Source organism: Lissotriton vulgaris, chromosome 6 (assembly GCF_964263255.1).
Source record: "Lissotriton vulgaris chromosome 6, aLisVul1.2, whole genome shotgun sequence".
Lineage (NCBI taxonomy): Eukaryota > Metazoa > Chordata > Amphibia > Caudata > Salamandridae > Lissotriton > Lissotriton vulgaris.
In genome coordinates this window covers 1,625,719,654-1,625,740,072 of record NC_141694.1, presented here as the reverse complement: position 1 = coordinate 1,625,740,072, position 20,419 = coordinate 1,625,719,654, and the positions used below count along the sequence as shown (strand labels likewise).

General features: G+C 46.9%; 1 protein-coding gene across 2 annotated transcripts in view; it reads right to left on the bottom strand.

Moving 5' to 3' along the window:
- Window positions 1-20,419, bottom strand: part of PREPL (prolyl endopeptidase like) — a 469,235-nt gene that overhangs the window by 291,188 nt on the left and 157,628 nt on the right. For both annotated transcript variants that reach the window (XM_086927792.1, XM_086927791.1), the window contains one exon: window positions 13,207-13,389. In XM_086927792.1, coding sequence (XP_086783918.1) covers window positions 13,207-13,389 — 183 coding nt within the window. The remainder of the gene's footprint in view (window positions 1-13,206; window positions 13,390-20,419) is intronic.

The following is a 20,419-nucleotide window of genomic DNA, read 5'->3' as shown; positions in this document are numbered from 1 at the left end:
CTGTGTGCTGTAGAAAGCAAATAGATCTCTACAATCTCTACAAGCTTCCAGGCCTAATTCGTGCGGTATACAGGTATATAAACTGTTTACATCCAGTGTAAGTAACAGCATATCATCTTCCCATTTTATACCATCAATCAATTTAAAAAAATGCCTACTGTCCTTTAGGTATGATGGTAGTTTTTGTACCAGAGGTCTTAAGAAGTAAACAATATACTTTGAAGTATACTCAAACATACTGCCCATTGAGGAAACAATTGGGCGTCCAGGTGGGATTTCCTTATTTTTATGGATTTTAGGCAATAAATATAACACTGCCAGTTTTGGAAATTTACAATATAAATATTTGTATTCATCATCAGAAATCAATTTGCACTCAGTATAATTAGACCTGACATGTATGACTGTTCTGATATGTAAATATGTAAGAGTAAAATGATGATCGCGTTGCCTCTTGTGAAGAGATGTTTATAACATGGTTTAAAAATTTTTTTTTTATTGATTGTACATTTGGTTTATTTTTATAGGAGACCGAGCTTTTGCTATGTTTTGAGAAGAAGTGCTGATATACCAATTGGATCTGGTAGTTTGATTAATGAACTGTAGAATTCGAATTTTCGAATTAGAGAATTAGCCCACTTGGGCCGAATTGTGACGGTGGACAATGCAGCTTTTGGTTGTTTCTTTACCCACTTGGGTATGATTGATATAATAATAAGGTGTATGAATCTGTATACACGTTGTGATTCATGCTTAAATGTAAACAACATTTAATTTGTTTATTCAGATATTCATAAGCTGAACCCTCCCCTCTTTTTTTGAAACTGCTTGTATTGCAGGCTTTTCTTTCCGCTACATATGAATAGTAATTCGATTGTGAATAAGAATGCTCAGTTCATTACACCACTCCAAAAAGGTGACCATGCTAACTACACAATTATAGCAGCGATGCAGTCCTTTGTTTATATTGTTTATGTGGTGTTGCACTGTATCATGTGATCCTAGTAAGCATCTTGCTGACCCGTGACCAAGAAACATCTGGGTTTCAAAACACGTCAGGAGCTGTTTGCCACACACTTTATGCAATAAAGTACGCTTGAAATAGAAACTGGGGATCGGCGCAATTTCTTTAAAAGAAGGATTGTTGGTGCTGGAGTAGAGGGTCGCGACCTCGCTGGTAGCCCGCCACCACTGAGAAAGCAGAGGTCAGAGCGGAAAACGTTTTGGAATATATATATATATATATATATATATATACATATATATATATAGTCACAAACAAAAAGATACACTGCACTCCAAGGAATCTTCTTTATTGTTTACAATATTTCAGGTTCTCTCGCGCCATACCTGCGCGTTTTGACATACAGTCTTGCAGACGGTGACAGTTTTTTCATGGTCTAAAGAGGCCGACCATGCATTTCACAAGATGTTTTTATAAAGCCCTGGTTTTACAACATCCAGATTTGGAGAATCCATTAATTGTTGAAACAGACGGTTCTTATTGTCTTATGGAAATTCTAATACTAGGCAGGTCAATCCAGTAGCCTAGTTTCCTCAAAGGTTTTTTCCAGCAAAACCTAATTATACCAACATTGGCAAAGACTTTTTGGCAACAAAGAAGTAATTAGAGGAGTGAAGATATACTTGTTTGAATCCAGACACACAGCGAGGTATATGATGATAACAGAAATGTAAAATTTTAGAAATTGGTTAGAGAAGTGATTCTGAGACAACTTAGATGGACCATGTTCATTTCCAGTTATGATTTTGCAATTGATTATAGCCATTTCAGACAAAAGTACGTACAAGAATACAGATTACAAATTAGGAATCCGTGATAAAAGAAGAGCAGGAAGATAGAAACAAGAAAGATGGATTACTGTATCAAGAAAAAGCTATGTTTTTGCCATCAGTCAACTTAGACAACGAATAAGGGCATGATTATGAGTCTGGTAGCGCAGCATTGCTAGGATACAACTCTGCCAGCTCTCGAATGTCCTGGGTTTACCATACCCGCCTGCAGGAACACCTGACCCGATTACACCAGCCAGAAATTCTGGTTAGCAAAGTTGCATAAGGCTCTCACTGTAACAGCGGCCAATTCTTGTCCCCAAGTCCCAGCCAAGCTTTTTTCTTTAGCATGGAGGGAGAATGCAAGGCTTCAACCTGCCAAAAGTATTATCTCCTTCCCTCATCGAAGCAGGCGGTCAATGGGAGCATTAAACTCTTCGGAAAAGAGAATACTATGCGGAATTTCACACAGTAAATCCATGTGTGCACAATTATTCCCAATTTCAAGGGGTTGAACTCCTACTAGGCAGAATTCCATGGAGAAATATCAACCCATAACAGCAATTCCAGCCACTGGGAACCTTCATATGGAATTTCACCTAAATCCTATTCAGACCCTACGTCCTGTTTTTAAGCTTCTAAAACAGTTGGGCATCCCAGAGTAGCTTATACGTGTACAGCAGTTAGCCGATATTTTGGTGGCCAACTTTATTTTCAGATGTTAAACAATGTGTTTACCAGATAAAGAGTTCACATATCAAGCCTTTTATCATTCATTTCATTCTTTATTTTCGGTCACTTGGACCATAAAAGATATAGTTCATAAAATCATTACAAGTCAATAATCAACATGTGGCACGGGGCAAAGATAGCTAGGCAATAAGAAAGCATTTTTTACTCTTAGCCTCTACACACTTAAGATTCACTAGATCATAATACATAAAAATGTAATTTTAAAAACGGTGATAAATATTACATAGTTAAAAAAGATCATACACAGGGTGACCTCAGAGGATAGATGGAGATGGCTAAAAAAAGTTATCACACAAAAAGTTAAAAAGATAAAAAATAGTCCTTATGTTATTTCAGCTTTGGGTTACAATCTTGGGCTACATTCAACCCTAAAATTTCAACCCCATTCTTTTCTTAATCAGGAATACATTAAATATGAATCTACTTACAGAAAAGACTATAGTTTGTGATGAACCAGTTTTCAATATGCGCTCAGCAACACTATAACGCCTTATGCCTAAAAGCTTACATAGGGGTCTAATCCAGCGGTTTCTGGCAGTTGTATACGCTGGGCAAAACAATAATATATGGGCTTCATTTTCTATTTCTGATGCTACACATTTAGGACATGTGTTATTTCTTGAGCCTGCCCCGTTTCCTTTCCAACTAGCCGTGTTGGAGGCTATTTGCAAGATACCATATCTAAACTGTAAGTATAAGGATTTAGCTAAAGGGGGTTCTATCTCATCCAAGAATGGCTCTAAGAAGCTACATCTTTAAATGCTAGAAATTTCACAGTTAGAGGCCCCACAGATGAATTGTGTATTAAGTTGTTATTTATGTGGGCCCAAAATATCGTTTTTAGCTGTTTTTTACTTAATGATTGTAACTGTTGTGGGTCATCCCAGTCGTGTGGTAGATCTAGCTTTTGCATCCACGTCCTAAAGTGATTTAACCATGGAATATCCTTAGTTTGATTGGCCCTTAAGATTTCAACCAAGCCAGTTTTATAATGGATCAGTTCGGGGGGGGGTCCAGATCCTAACCCAAAACAAAAGTGGTCTTAGGGCCACATGATGGTCCGTACGTTTTATATTTAAATCCAAAGAGACTGGCAGCAAAGGGGTCCTGTTGGGAAGCTATAGTATTTGCCTGTAAAATTGATTTTCTTCCCGCTCGAAGCTCTTCCTACACTGAGGGCCCCAAATCTCAGCTCCGTAGAGCGCGGCAGATTGTGCTTTGAATTTGAATACCTCCAGTGCAGGTGAAACAGCCCTGCATGTGCTAGCCACATGTTTTTTCAAGATTGGTACCGAGTTCTGGACCATCATAATCCTGCTTTTTTCAATTTGACCTTTCCAGGTCATTTTGCTATCCAAGTTGATTCCTAGATAATTAAAACTGTCTACGTATTCCAGTGGCTGGTTATTTAAAACAAGGTTTTTAAAAAAAGATTTGTGGGGCTTTAGTGACATATATTTCGTTTTACTGGAGTTTATTTCAAGTCCCTTTTGTAAACAATATCTATCGAAGGTGTCTACTAGTATTTGAAGTCTCTTTAGTGTTTGAGATATTAAAATTGTGTCGTCGGCGAATAATAAAGCCGATACCCCCTCTCCCCCCAGACGAGGAGAATCATGCATACTTGCTGATAGAAATTCGGGGATGTCGTTTACGTATAGTGAGAAGAGGGTTGGTGCCAATACGCACCCTTGCCTTACTCCTCTTCCCACCGGAATTGGTTTTGTTAATTCTCCCCCTGGCCCCCAACGCACTGTGGCATAGTTTCCAGTATGTAACTTTATTAGTTGCCTTAGTATTTCCAAAGGGACCCCGATTTTCCTTAGGGTCTCCCATAGCTGAGCAAATGCAGCCCTTAAATCTATAAAGCGACATAAAGGCTGCCCTTCCTAATTATGGTGTATTTCCAGTAAATACACATGAACCTAAAAACTTGGTCAAGTGTGCTTGTTTTCGCTCTCAACCCCGCTTGAAACTTCGTTAAAATATCCACCTCATCCATCCATTCTGTTAGTCTATTTAAAATATGCCTAGCATAGATTTTTTGTAGTACGTCTAGTAAACTGATTGGGCGGTAGTTAGCTGGATCTTGGCGGTTACCCTTTATAAAGATCGTAACTATCTCAGCCCCCTTTTTCACGTATGGGGAATTGGTGTCCCAGCGGCTATCGAGTTGCACTAAAAATTTACATAAGGGCCACAGACTTCTAAGTCGTGTTTTAATAAGTCGCCTGGGATCCTATCCGGTCCTGGCGCCTTCCCTCCTTTCATAGCACCTATTGCTTTAGGAGTCTCCTCCTGGCTTAAGTGCAGTACAGTGGCCAAACTGTTGTCATATATGCCGTTTATTATTGTACATTCATCTCCACTATGATCCTGGTAGAGGTTAGTGAAGTGGTCAACCCAGGTTTTCTCATCTAGGTAGAGATCTTTATTACTTTTCCCGGTTTTATTTCCCTTGGCAAGGGAAAGCCTTTTATAACAATTACTCAATATGCTCAATCACTGGCATAAATTGTCAATGGATGTTATCGTTGAATTATCAAAAAGTAAAAAATGGAGGAGGAGCTTAGCGCGCATCCAAGATGGTCGCGTGAGCTGTGAGCTCCCGAGACCCTCGCCGCCTCCACCGTCTATCCTGGCGCAAATCCTGTTTCTGATGATGGGTTCTAGTAGCTGAGACTCTCCTGATCTGAAAGACCTTTTTCAATTTTGAATCGGATGCCGAACGCCCGAATTACTCCTTCCTGAAGCCTGAAGGCCTACACCGTGGCTCATCCTGGGACTTGGGCATTCGGAGCACCCCGAAAGTAGTTGAACAACAACGGCGTGTGGAAGGGGACGGCTACCCGGGGTCTACATTCGGTTTCGCTTTTCCTGCTAGAAGGTTAGAAGTGGCTGTCTAGTGATCAAGCTGGCCTGTGAGCGCACTCGCTTGAATGATCTTCACCGACGCCCTGCACTTCAGTCTCTCGTGGTTTTTCCTTGTGGGGAGCCATTTACACCAGGTTCCAAAAGCCCCTGAGGGGTGCGCAGCACACCATGGCGGGCAAGTCTGATAGTGACAAGCGGTCCCTCAAGAACGCTACTCGCGGTGGCGTAACTCTGACCACCATTAGGCTCGCCTAGCGGGACTGGCAAAACCCCGGAGGACCTTGGTGGTGGCCCCCCTGAGTCGGAGGAGCAAACTCTTCGAGACGTGATGGGCGCCATTGCGAGTATACAATCATCAATGGGCCAACAATACGAAACTTTGGCGGCCAAGATCGACACTGTGGGGGTGGATGTAGGCTTGATCAGGGCGGACTTGGCCAAGACTAACGAGAGAGTCAAGTCGTTGGATGTCAAAACAGCCAGTCTCACCACCGATGTCTCTGATCTCCAGACTGAGATCCGGACTCTTCGGACCACGAGTGACCAGTTTGCCCACCGGCTTGAGGATTTCGAAAGTCGCGCTAGGCGCAATAATGTCCACATAGTCGGAGTTCCGGAGTCTCCAGCCGATCAATCGACGGACTTACTCGTTGAAGATCTGATCCTCAACCACCTCGCCCCTAAGGGCCTGAGTAACCTTTTTGCGGTGGAGCGTGCCCACAGAATCCCGGGCGGCAGACGCACACAGGGGGCTGCACCGCGACCCATCATTGCGCGAATCTTCAATTATAGGGACAGAGACGCCATTTTGCAGGCCTCAAGGACTAGCGACCCCACCAAGTTCGAGAATGCGTCCATCAACTTCTACCCTGATTTTACCCCTTCGGTGCAGAAGCAGAGACTGGGATTTTCTGGGGTGAAGCGGAGACTGCGAGACCTGGGCATGAAATATGCTATGCTTTTCCCCGCCCGATTGCGCATCGAACATAATGAGCGGGTGCTGTTCTTTAATATGCCAGAGGTGGTCAGTGACTGGTTGGACACACTATCCATGCCACGGGACAATGCGGAACAATCCAGAGGTGCTGAAGGCAGCCAACGGGACCAGGAGGAGTAGGGGCCCCGGTGTGTGCTACCATCGTACCGTGCTGCGGTGGATTGTTATCCTTTTTTGGGGTCAATGACACTCTTACAGATACCCTGGGGCGGCGGGGAGTTCGGGACTTTTCCTCCTCCGGGGGTGTTTCCTTTTCTACTTGTAGTTTAGTTTTCTGGGGTAGGGCGACAGGCACACTGCAGAATAGGGTGGTTTTCTGGTTTTATCGCAGGGGTGCAGGGTGGGGGGTTGTTGTTCTGGTATTTTGGGGGAGGGGGGGTCTTTTCTTTCTACTGTTTGCATTGTTCTTGAGGCTACGTATTGTGATATGGCTTATTCTGTGTTTCCTTTGTGGGGTTGGGGGGACCCTGCTATTCTTTCTCGGGATGGGGGTTAGGGGGCTGAGAGTCTTGAGTTGGAATGTCAACGGCTTGGGGGACAAAATAAAACGGGGAATTGTACTCCAATATGTGAAGCACCATTCCCCCGACATTGTATTACTGCAAGAAACACACTTGGTTGGGAACACGTTTCATGCAATGAACCGGAGGGGCTACTGGTTGGTGGCACACTCGGGATTCACTTCGGGCTCTAGAGGGGCTGGTGTTATGATCCGTAGTTCCCTTCCCCTGGAGATTGATGAAACGATATTGGACGATAGGGGAAGATATGCGGCGATTGTTGGTAGGTGGGAGGGGAGAACAGTCGCCATCCTCTCGATATATGTCCCCCCGGGTTTGCAGGCCACCACATTTGTCGACCTGGGGAAACTGGTGTTGGGGCTTCCTGAGGGGATCCTAGTGGTTGGAGGGGACTTCAACTCGGTGGTTAACGGCCTGGAGGACCGACATCCTCCCAGGGCTCTTACACCATCGCAGTCCTGCCTGAGTGGTTTTTTGGAAACGTTTGGTATGGTGGATTGTTGGCGGATGCTTCACCCAGGGCAGGCTCAATATACTTTCCACTCTGGGGCCCATGGGAGCTTAGCTAGACTTGACTATATCCTTGTGCCCGCAGCCCAGGCCACAACGGTGCGAGAGGCCCGGCATTTGCCTAGAGGCATCTCGGATCACTCCCCGCTATGGATCCATATAAATCTCCATTTAGACGCAGGGGGCCGGGTCGCCCCAATTAATCCCTGGCATCTCCGTGTTCCGGAGACCAGGGCTGGGGTGATTAAAGCCATAGATCACTACTTCGTTGAAAATGTGGGATCGGTGTCTTCATCTGTGTCCCTATGGGAGGCCTTTAAAACTATGATACGGGGTCAGACGCTGTCGCTAGTCGCCAGCTCTAAGAAGCGCCACAATGGAGAGGTTGAGCAGCTGGAGTCTGATATAGTGGCTTTGGAGAAGGATCTTGTGTGTGGGGTCACGCGTGAAAAGATGCATGTTTTGCAACTGAAGCAGTCTGATTGGTCACGAATGCCGCGAAGGCCATGAGTCGAGAGCAACAGGGCCGTTTGTATGATGTGGGTGACAAGGCGGGGAAGTTGATAGCTTGGCTGGACAAGAGGGAGAGACTGAATCGAGTGGTACCGGTGGTTGAGCGAGTGGATGGTGTACGTGTGACGGATCCGTTGGAGATCGTGGAGGAGTTTGCTTGCCACTTCCGAACGGTGTATGCGCTGGTCTCGGACCGGCCGGAGGAAAACTTCCATCTTTTGCTTAGGGATATCGCTTTGCCTTGCTTGTCCGAATCTGACATAGAGCTAATGGAGGCGGACTTCTCCACTGATGAAGTAGCGCTCGCTATTCGCTCCATCCGCTCTGGAAAGGCCACGGGCCCGAACGGCATACCCATCGAGCTGTACAAGTTGTGTCCGAACAAGATGGCGTCGTATCTTCGCTCGATGTCCTTGGAGTCCAGGGAGAGGGGTTCGCTTCCTCGTGACCAGCGTTTAGCGTCTATCGTGGTGATCCCTAAAGAGGGTAAACCCTGTGAATTCTGTACCTCCTATAGACCTATCTCACTTCTCAATGTGGAGCCTAAAATCTTGGCAAAAATGTTGGCTAACCGTCTGATTAAAGTGATCGGAGATTTGGTGCACCCGGACCAGTCTGGCTTTATTCCGGCCCGCAATACCGCGTTGAATTTACGCCGTCTTCATGGCGTGCTGACGAGGGTGGAGACGCTACGTGAGCCGGCCATTTTGGTTTCTTTGGATGCCACTATGGCATTTGATACAGTGGAATGGCCGTACCTATGGGCAGCTCTGGCGAAGTTCGGCTTCGGACCGGTATTCATCGGATGGGTCCGGTTACTCTATGAGGAGCCCCTAGCCCAGGTAGTTGTTAACCGTCGAGTGTCGGCTCCCTTTGTTCTGGGGAGGGGTACGCGACAGGGGTGCCCGCTGTCTCCGCTGCTTTTTGCCTTGGCTCTGGAGCCCTTGGCCGCTTGGTTGCGATGGGAGCCGTCCCTCAAGGGTATCAGGTGGACTCCCGGTTTTGAAGATCGCATCTCACTTTATGCGGACGACATTCTCCTCTACCTCACCTCCCCTCGGAAATCTCTGGGGGTATTGTTCGACGTCCTTATTTCCTTTGGGAGGAACTCTGGACTGGTCATCAATTGGGGTAAGTCCTGTGTTTATTCGCTCACAGACGATACTCCACTCGTACCGCGCAATTGTCCAATACAAATTTCATCCACCGGGTTCAAGTATTTAGGTATCTATGTTTCGCGTGATTCAGCGGTCAGGTATCAGCGCAACTTACTCCTCCCGCTTATTCGCCTAAAAGCGGACGTGAAAACCTGGAGCAGACTGCTGCTGTCTCTGGTGGGCAGAGCAGCCTTATTCAAAATGATGTCCCTCCCCAGATTTTTATAAGCGCTCCAAAACACACTGGATCTAGTGCCTTCCAGCTACTTCCACGAGATCGAGTGCCTAAAAAGAAAACTGCTGTGGGCCGGATGTCCCTGGATTGCCTTGGCTAAGCTTACGCTGCCTTGGTATGATGGTGGTATAGCGTTACCGGATATAAGACGATATTACTGGGCTTCACAACTGAGCTCAGTTAATCATGCGATGTATGGTCCAGCTTCGAACCCGGCATTCGCTATGGACAAATGGTTGCTGCCGGGCGGGGACTATAACAGGGCGCTTTATTCCAAACGGTCTGATGTAGCGTTGACGGGGCCCACTAGAGTTGCAATGCGGGTCTGGTACAACGCCAATGCTGCTATGGGCTGGTCGGACACTCTCACTCGAGCGACTCCACTCTACGCAGCTGAGAGGTTAGGCAATTTGTGGACTACCAAGGGTTTCGAAAAATGGGACCTCATTGGGATTAGTAGGGTGGGGGACCTTTGGCGGAAAGACAAGATAAAGTCTTTTGAAGAGCTGCAACTTGAATTCAAACTTAGCAATCGAGAATACTTTCGGTAACTACAGGTCCGACACGCCCTTTCCTCTGTTTATCCGGCCGGCACGCTCGTTCCAGAATCCTCACCCCTGGAGGACAGTGTACTCGACGGCCATGTCCCGGACAGTACGATTTCGCTGATATATAAAAAGCTGATAAATGACCGAGCGGACCTTCTTCTACAGCTCCGTACGGCCTGTACCAGCGATGGACTGGAACTTGATGATGAGGACTGGCAGGCGGCAATATCCTCCCCGAAGGAGGTAGCAATCTCGGCCCGTCTGAGATTGGTGCAGTTGAAAATCCTACACCGAGTGTACATGACGGGTCCTCGTTTGTTACGTATGGGGTATGCTTCGGATGATTTGTGTAAGCGCGGGTGTGGAATGGTGGGTACATTCCTTCATATTCTGTGGGAGTGTCCGGCGGTAGTGTCTTATTGGAATCGTGTGCATGGTGTTATGACCGAGGTGACGGGTGTTTCGCTTTTGCCTGAGGCCCGAAGGTGTCTGTTGAATGTGTGGGAGCCCAATGATTATAATGTAGCACAGACGCAGTGGGCCACCTTGGGTAATATGATCGCTAATTGTGGGGATCTTCGAGGGTGCCTAGTCTGTCGGCCTGGTCTAGAAACATGGACTGGTGCATGTTTCGTGAAAAAACAGCCTACTTTGCTCGTGGCAGGCCCAAGAAGTGGGGGAGGGTGTGGAACCAGTGGAACCAGTATCGTGGTGAAATTTGTACCCCCCCCTTTTGTGCCTCCACCGGAGGTGTTACACTCCCCTTAGCGTGATGTTCCTTCTAGTCTGGATTTTTGTCTATGTATTGCTGGCCTGCTCTCTTTCCCCCTTCCCCCTCCCGTCTGCTCTTCTTATAGCTGCAATTCCACTTGTTACTACGTAACAGTTGTAGATGTGGTACTCCCTCCCCAGAAGGATTACTTATGTATCTGCCTTGCGTTTAGCCTCTGCAGTTATTTTCTTACTTTTTGGTTGGTTGTTTTTTCAAAAAACATAAAATAAAGACCTTATTCCTCCTGTGATGTAATGTATGACATGACAAGCTTGCTTAATTGCCGCAGGGCCCTAGGGTTGTCGCCTGAAGGGCTGTGTATTCATTCATCCTGCTATGATCATTGGGACTGTTGCCAGCCGACCCGATGTGGCTGTATGATTGCTATTGTATGTCTATGTTTATCAATAAAGGTTTTTAAAAAAATAAAAATAAAATAAAAAGTAAAAAATGAACTGTAATTTTAGTGATAGTACATCATTTAACTAGATCATTCATTTTATCTCAAAGCCAGGATTTCCAGTTCAAAACAGTAAGAACCCATTTTTGTATATAACATCATTCCACTACGTGGGATTTCACCCAGTTTGTATCTGTTTTGGCTAAGGAATTATATATGAAAGCCAGTCTAACGGCTGGTTATCACCTCAAGACAAAAGGATCAGAATGAGAGAATAAACCAATATTTTGAACAATATTTAAGGTGTCAAGCCTTGTGGGAAAACGAGGATTAGAGTAAAATGTTGTGGTAGGCAGAATTAACATGAAATATTGAACATTTAAACAATAGCCATGTCACTCATATTTTGTATAAAATAAATAATTTCAGAATATTGCTATTATCTTTGTCCTCATCTACATCAGATCCATCAGTACAAGAACATTCAACTGATATCAAAAAAATGCAAAAATCATCAAGGGGAGCCACAGAATAGCAAAGATAGATACAGGCTACCTGCTGATAGCAAAATAAGTTTATGCACCTATATAATAGTCTATATTAAAAAAATTCCTCTAAGCGGCAACCAAAGTTTGTTAGTCCATTTCCTAATGAATGAATTGTGAATCCAGTTAATTTAAGACTAAAATTGCTCAGGTCCAATAATATTTGCATTGTTATCCATGTATCTTTGTAGAAATCCTGATCTGCTCAAATACATCTTGTTCAAACTCTGCATGGCAGGTCAGGTGCAAGCTGACAAAAATAGAAAGTATCTGGGATTATGGATGCAAGGATAGTTCGAAAACAGCCGCAATATCTGGTAGATTGGAAGGGTGTTGGATGTGACGAGCAAATGTGGAAACCAGCGTCCTATTTTCATGATCCATGTTACATTGATTATATACCAAAACCGCAGGGAAATCAGGAGCTCAAGTGCTGAGATGGTGGTCTTTGGGAGGTTCATGCATGTGTTATCTTGAGCTGTGGCTCAGACTCGCCTTTCTCCGCTCATGCACCAGCTGAGCGTACGACTCTGAACTCATTCCAGGGAAGGAAAGGTTGGCAGCGCAAATTTAGAAAACACATTTTTCTGGAAATTACAGAACTCTCATGATGTTTAGGAATCATTTAGGCCCAAGGTCTGTCGAACTGGTGGAAAACAAATTTGGATGAATTATGCGTAAGGTGGTCATTTATGGATGAAGGCTAAAGCTCATTTAATTGGTATCTTTAAAAACCTTTTGGTAAACAATTGGGACTTTTAAAGTGCCGTTTTTTTAAAAGGACAAGGAAGAGAATGAGATAGTTATACACAATGTTTGTACTCTACCCAACTAATGATGTATTCAGAAAACGTGATTAAAAGTGAAGAAACAAATTAATATTAGCACACGGTTATGAATTGAATGTTGTTGGCTACTTTACACATTGCCATGGTCACAGTCCTGAATCTTAACGCCCATCCACTCTATAGCCTTTATTGCATTGGAAGCTTGCGCAAGGATAGAATTTCCAACGAGTGTGATAAGGAGAGCGCCCCCAGCACTTTCCCCCTGACAAATTTCCCAAGAAATACTCCGTGAAATTTATCAGGGGAAAATACCAGGAAAAAAGACAAACATTCGAATTTGGTGCAGTAAATGTTGATTCTACCGATTAAGCCTCATTCTCGTACTAAACTTCAGATATTATCACAATCAGTAAAAGTAGCCCAAACAGGAGTTTCAGTATTTAGCAGGTGAGGTAAATACCAACCTTATTCTGCATAACTTGGGCGGTTATGTCAATGCACTTGACATATTACAATGAAACAATGGAATATGGGCGAACTAACATGAGCACATAGACTGTCTAACAGAGTACAAATTTAACATGTTGACTTTATAAATATTCTACATTCCAATGGCTACTCAGAGGCCTCTGCCAGCAGGTTAATTGGTAAATATGCGGGAAGCCACAAAGCCATGTTTGCAGTTTTAGGCTGACATTCAAGCATTATGTTTATGCAATTAGCAGAGGTTTAATGTTAAAATTGAATAATCCAAATATTTAACAGTTTATTAATAAGAGAGTAGCCAGATGAGACAAACCTGGGTTGATAGAACCACGGTTTCAGAAGCAAGTGAAATCACTGTTAAATAAAGCACATTGGAGTGCTTTACAACCATTGCACAGTGATCATTCATCATCTCCAAGTCCACGAGCTTTTCTTTAACAGTGTAAATTAGCTGCCATTTGTCCGAAGTGCAGGAGTCCACTGGTGTCTTCATCAGCTAGATCACGAGAAAGTAAAGCACACCTGATTAGCATTGAAAACCACTACCAGCTCGAATACAAACTCACAAATTCAGGGTAATACCGGAAGATACAACAGATATCTAAATATTAAAAACTTTATTCAAAACAGCTTCTTTTTGTGGGGTGGTGTAAATCCGTTCAGTAGTCAAAAGGTGACATTTGTGTCTGGTATGGTAAATTTTACATAAACAACACCCCCTCTCTAGGAATTTGGATCCAAGAGTAAAAAGAGTAAACAATGGAGAAATAAACAACTCTGGACAAGGTAAATTAATTTTCCATTGATCCTTGGAGGGTCTAGATCAGGGGTACTCAAAGTACGACCCGCGGGCCAGTAGCGGCCCGGCAAGCCTTCAGTGGCGGCCCGCGGAGCTTGAAACACATCGCACCTGTGTGGTTTTTTTTTTAACTTCAGAAAACACCTCGGGGTGCAGCAGTGCGTAATCAGAGAGACTGCTCTGTGGGGGCCGGGCGATTCCAGCCACAGTCAAGAGTGGAACTGCAGGGGCGCTAAGAGGTGAACAAAGCCTCATTTATAAACAAATGGTCGTTTAAAGACCTGTGAAGTACTGGGGTGCCCTGGAGGCTGTGCCAGCCAGGCTGACACACATGGGAAAGGGGGGGGGGGGGGGGGACAGCAGGAACTGAGAGCCGGGTGAGGTGGGAGGGCATAGCAGGGAGTGAGAGCCCTGTGAGGTGGGAGGGCAGAGCAGGAAGTGAGAGCCCGGTGAGGTGGGAGGGCAGAGCAGGGAGTGAGAGCCAGGTGAGGTGGGAGGGCAGCAGGGAGTGAGAGACGGGTGAGGTGGGAGGGCAGCAGGGAGTGAGAGCCCGGGTGAGGGAGGTGGGAGGGCAGAGCATGGAGTGAGAGCCTGGGTGTGGGAGGTGGGAGGGCAGAGCATGGAGTGAGAGCCGGGTGAGGTGGGAGGGCAGAGCAGGGAGTGAGAGCCGGGTGAGGTGGGAGGGCAGCAGGGAGTGAGAGCCCGTGTGAGGGAGGTGGGCGGGCAGAGCAGGGAGTGAGAGCTGGGTGAGGTGGGAGGGCAGAGCAGGGAGTGAGAGCCGGGTGAGGTGGGAGGGCAGCAGGGAGTGATAGCCCGTGTGAGGGAGGTGGGAGGGCAGAGCAGGGAGTGAGAGCCCAGGTGAGGGAGGTGGGAGGGCAGAGCAGGGAGTGAGAGCCCGGGTGAATGAGGTGGAAGGGCAGAGCATGGAGTGAGAGCCTGGGTGTGGGAGGTGCGAGGGCCGAGCAGGGAGGGAGAGCCGGGTGAGGTGGGAGGGCAGCAGGAAGTTAGAGCCCGGGTGAGGGAGGTGGGAGGGCAGAGCAGGGAGTGAGAGCCCAGGTGAGGGAGGTGGGAGGGCAGAGCAGGGAGTGAGAGCCTGGTGAGGGAGGTGGGAGGGCAGAGCATGGAGTGAGAGCCCGGTTGTGGGAGGTGGGAGGGCAGAGCATGGAGTGAGAGCCGGGTGAGGTGGGAGGGCAGAGCAGGGAGTGAGAGCCGGGTGAGGTGGGAGGGCAGCAGGGAGTGAGAGCCCTGTGAGGTGAGACAGATAGAGATAGAGACAGATAAAGACATATAGAGACAGATAGAGGCAGAGACAGATAGAGACATGGACGGACGGAGCTAGATAGGGTCAGAGACAGGGACAGAGAGACAGATAGAGGCAGAGACAGATAGAGGTAGAGACAGACATCGATAGAGACAGACATCAATAGAGACAGACAGCGATAGAGACAGACAGCGATAGAGAGAGAGACAGACAGAGAGAGAGACAGAGAGAGAGACAGAGAGAGAGAGGAAGACAGACATAGGGAGGGAGAGAGACAGACAGAGGGAGACAGACGGAGGGAGACAAAGGGAGGGAGACAGACAGAGGCAGGGAGACAGAGGGAGGGAGACAGACAGAGGGAGGGAGACAGACAGAGGGAGACAGACAGACAGAGGAAGGGAGGGAGACAGACAGAGGGAGGGAGGTAGACAGAGGGAGGGAGGGAGACAGAGGGAGGGAGGGAAGGAGGGAGTCAGAGGGAGGGAGGGAGGGAGACAGACAGAGGGAGGGAGACAGAAAGGCAGAGGAAGACAGACAGAGGGAGGGAGACAGACAGAGGGAGGGAGGGAGACAGACAGAGGGAGGGAGGGAGGGAGACAGACATAGGGAGGGAGACAGAGGGAGACAGACAGAGGGAGGGAGACAGACAGAGGGAGACGGAGGGAGAGAGGGAGACAGACAGAGGGAGGGAGACAGACAGACAAGGAGGGAGACAGAAATGTTTATGTTTGTATATGTTTATTGGTTTATATAGCGCTGAATCACCCATGAGGGTATCTCGGCGCTTGGGCTGAACATTGTAACAGGACCAGAATATGATTAAAAGAGATACGTTTTTAGCATTTTTCTGAAATGGGTCAGATTTGGGCAGGCCCTTAAATGTATCGGCAGGTTATTCCAAAACATCGGGGCCTGGAAAGAGAAGGCCTTAGCTCCGCTGCGCGCTTTTTTGATCCTGGGAGTTGTGATCAGCAGATCAAAACTAGATCTGAGTAAGCACATGGGACAATAGGGGGTCAATTTGCAGGTCAGGTACATAGGCCCTTGCCCTCTAAGAGCTTTGTGAATGATGCACCCTATTTTGAACTTAATTCTTTTGATAATAGGGAGCCAATGTAGTTGATTTAAGATAGGAGCAGAGGGTGTTCTGGCCGGAGCGTCGACCGTGAGGCGGGCGGCGGTATTCTGGACAACCTGTAATTTCTTTATGGCTGCCGTATTAGCTGAAAACAAAAGGGCATTACAATAGTCAATCCTACTAGGTACCAAGGCCTGCATCAGTGTTTTCTTAGTAGAACTAGGCAAGAGGGGGAATATCCTGCACAGGAGGCCTAGAATGTAATAGCAGGACCCCGCCGTGGTGTTGGCGTGTGTCTCCAAAGTCAGTTTACGATCTATTCTGACTCCCAGATTTTTGACCGCCTCCTTGGGAGTGGGAGCAGTGCCCAGTTCCTCTGGCCACCAGGAAGGAGTCCAGCAGATGTCAGCTCCTCCGAACAACATTATCTCCGACTTACCTGCATTTAGTTGCAGGAAGTTGGACTGCATCCAAACGGCGATCGCTTTCATGCCTTCCGAAAATATCTGTTGGATGTGCGGATTGTTTTTGTCAAAGGTCAGGAGGAGCTGAGTATCATCTGCATACGAGATCGGGGTAAAACCGAGTTCTCTCATCAGTCTGGCTAGGGGGGGAAACATAAATATTAAAAAGGGTCGGGCTGAGGCAGGAGGGAGACAGACAGAGGGAGACAGACAGAGGGAGGGAGGGAGACAGACAGAGGGAGGGAGGGAGACAGACAGAGGGAGGAAGGGAGACAGAGGGAGGGAGGGATACAGAGGGAGGGAGGGAGGCAGAGGGATAGAGGGAGACGGACAGAGGGAGGGAGACAGAGGGAGATAGGCAGACAGAGGGAGCGAGACAGAGGGAGACAGAGAGAGAGAGAAGGAGGGAGCGAGAGAGAGAGATAGAAGGAGGGAGACAGAGTGTGTATGCTGGTCTGTTGGCTCAGTGGATGAACGCGTCAGCGGCAGGGGCCTGTGTTCAACTTCATGGTCACAGTTTTTTTCTTTCTAGCCCCTTCCCCCTCCCCCACTGACCCCACCTCCACAGGTGCGGCCTTCGGCCACAAACCACACTGTAAATTTGGCCCCCGAGAAAAAATTTGTGAGTACCCATGGTCTAGATAATTTAAGTGGCTGGCTGTGAAATTTGGTTTGAGCAGTCGCGGGCGGTACAGGTAAGTGCAGTGGGGCCGGGCAAGGTGTAGGAGTCGACAGACAATGGAGTAGGATTTTCTTTATTTATTTAATTTTCCCTATTTTGTCGATTCCCCCGCCCCACCACCGTATTTACTTGCACTGGCCGCGACTGGATGCAAGAGTGGATCCCACATAACAGAAATAAATGGGGAGATATAAGAGGTGTGTATTGGAGCCACCCCTGGCCCATGAAATATGTGGGAGGCGCAGAGACACAGATATTGCCCACAAGAATGCTAAGAAATAGTTTGTAAATGGGCCTTTCACAGACCTACATAAAGGATTTGCAGAACCCACAGGGGCATACTACAAGACTATAGAGCCACAAATATTGTGCTACAAAACCCTTTGTAGTAATAATACTTACTCTACTGATACTAAGATTTTTTGAGAGCATTAACCAAATTTGCACAGCAGGTTGTAAGGCCTCTAAGAGGAGAAGGCTCTTAATCTTCGACAGAAGCACTTTGGATATAGACAGAAGCTGAGATTCCATTGATGGGCACAGATGGAGGAGTTGTAAAGACATGAGGTCAGTCATGGTGGTTGAAGAGAAGACGCCCTTTACCACTGTGGTGGTGTGAACGAGTCGTGTGGTCATAGTCATAAAGTCATACTTAATTGTCAATACATGTCGGTAAGATAACTGCAAAACCATCTCACCACCTTGTGATACCAGTGTTACTAACTGCATGTCTATGATTTGAAAACGGTTTCCTCTAAAAAAAAAAATGTAAAAAAAAGCATAGTGAAACCCTGTGGACTTTTGGTCTGGCAGACAGCAATAGCTGTCTGTAAGAGGTTTCAGAATTAATGCACCCTGAAACTGATGACAGACATCCATGAGTTGCCTGGGATCTCTCCACAGTTTTCCCTTCACACCACCTTTCCCACCCTTAACTGCTGCAATGGATGATTTTTCTCCTAAACAGAGAAATAAATCAACGTAAAAATGAGGGGACGGAATCATATTGAAAGGTATAATTACATTGTATTTGTTGAAAGTTTACTCCTGGGCAGGGAGCTCTAGGAGGTAATGCTCTGGGCTTTGTAACTTTCTGCTGCCTAGTGGGCTTGGGTGTAGAATGTTCTTTTCAGTTGTCTCCTTTCATTATTCCCCTTTCCATGTTTGTAGGCTGGTCTGAGTTACAAGCTTTTCCCCTTTTCCCAACTTCTCCTGCAGGGTCTGGGACTCACCCCTAGAGGCTCTCACTGCAGCAAGTAACCGGCTTCCATAGCTGGTCCCTCCCACTTCCGTCTATCTCTACTACTATTTAACCATGTAAGAATGGTTTCTACTGTTTTCTAATGGATCATAATGTGTCCAATGGGCTATGGTTCGCTTCTAGTTACTCTGTATAGCACTTACCAATGCTTCCAGAAGTTAGACTTCAACAATCTTGAGTGACACTCCTTACACAATACAGTTTTCATGCAGGCCAGCACTTTCTGACACCAATTGTATTAAAGGGCCTCCAATACGATAATAATACTTGGAGGTTTAACACTATCTTCAATGGGATGGTGTTAGAAATGGGATTTCTGGTTGGCTAGGGCTTGCGCCAAAGTCAGGCAGAAACCACCATTCTACGTCAGGGCGAGGAAGTCACCCGCCAAGATAACCCCTGCTCACCCCCTTGGTAGCTTGGCACGAGCAGTCAGGCTTATCTCGGAGGCAAGGTGTAAAGCGTTTGCGCTCGCACCCAGCAACAACACCCAAGGCCCACTACAAAGGGAACTCCACACAAGGTTATATATAAAAATAGCTTTTGAATTATGCCAAACACATTAGATAATAAATACACACTTTACAATGTGACATAGCACGGGCAGAATTTACAGGGGAGTATGGACATGGGACAGGGCCACGTGGGCCACTGTCAGGAATAGGCACTTTTAGAACTAGCACTTGGTAGAATTAGCACTTTGAACATATAATAACTGTAGCACCAAATAGCAAATAGAGCACACAACCAGTAACCACTGGTGAGAGGTAAGTACCACCTACGCAACCCTAATCACCTCAGGAGAATATCACGCAGGGATCCATGAACTCACTAGTATCACTATACTAGGCAAAACCTCCTAAGCATTACATACATTCAGAGGTATAAAACATACACATGATGCAGGAATCACATTAGGCAGGTAAACCACAATTGCGCAAAAATATCACACAGGGCTGTCCCTGCTCAGGCAGGGTTTATCGAGGGGCAAGAACGCAGACCACGAGACGCGACCTACAGTGAACGCACTGGAGCACGCGCAGCGACCGCTGGTACTATCCTGCAGCACTACCACGGCTGGTGAGGCCTCTACAGAAGGGAAAGGTGATACTCCAACTAACGCGTGCCAGCCTACTGCTCCCTGGTTGGTAACTAGAAGCTGCGGGACAGGACGGAGCGCTGATCGCGACTCAGTAGGGCAAGACTACGGATTCCACGAGCCCCAGAACCATGGCGGGCAAAGGAACTAGGAGCGGGTCCACACAGGCCAAATTGGACAAATTTGCCTATGGACAGCAAGGTCAGCCACACAGTACAGGGCGCAACTCCACGGGTAATGCCCAAGACGCAGAAGGAACCAAAAAAATCACGTTGGAAGACATTATGAGAACACTCTCGGAGGTTAAAACAACAGTGGGCGCCATCTCCTCTGAGGTCTCATTGTTGCGAGCGGACTTTCACAAAATGGCGGAAAGGGTGTCGCAGGTGGAGGTGGTCACGAAATCTCTTGTAGAAGACACATCGGACCTGCAAGTGGCCATGGAGCGCATGCAGAAAGTCACCAAGCTCCTACAAGACAAGCTGGACGACCAAGAAGGGCGTTCGCGGCGCAACAACGTGCGCATCCTTGGAATTCCGGAAACGGAGGGAAAAGGGGCCATGGACCTCTACGTGGAAGATCTCATAAAGAACAAACTGCAGCCGAAAGGCCTGTCCCACTTCTTTTCGGTAGAGAGGGCGCATAGAGTTCCGGGAGGTCCACCCAAGACAGGAGCAACACCGAGACCTGTGCTGGCAAGGCTTTTCAATTTCAGGGACAGGGACGCGATCCTACAGGCGGCGCGAACCTCACCACCTGTGAGGATCCAAAATGCAACCTTGGCTTTCTTCCCGGACTACACAGCGGAGGTGGCCAGGCGTCGTAAATCGTTCACGGAGGTGAAAAAGGCACTACGAGACAGAGAATTGCCATACTCCATGC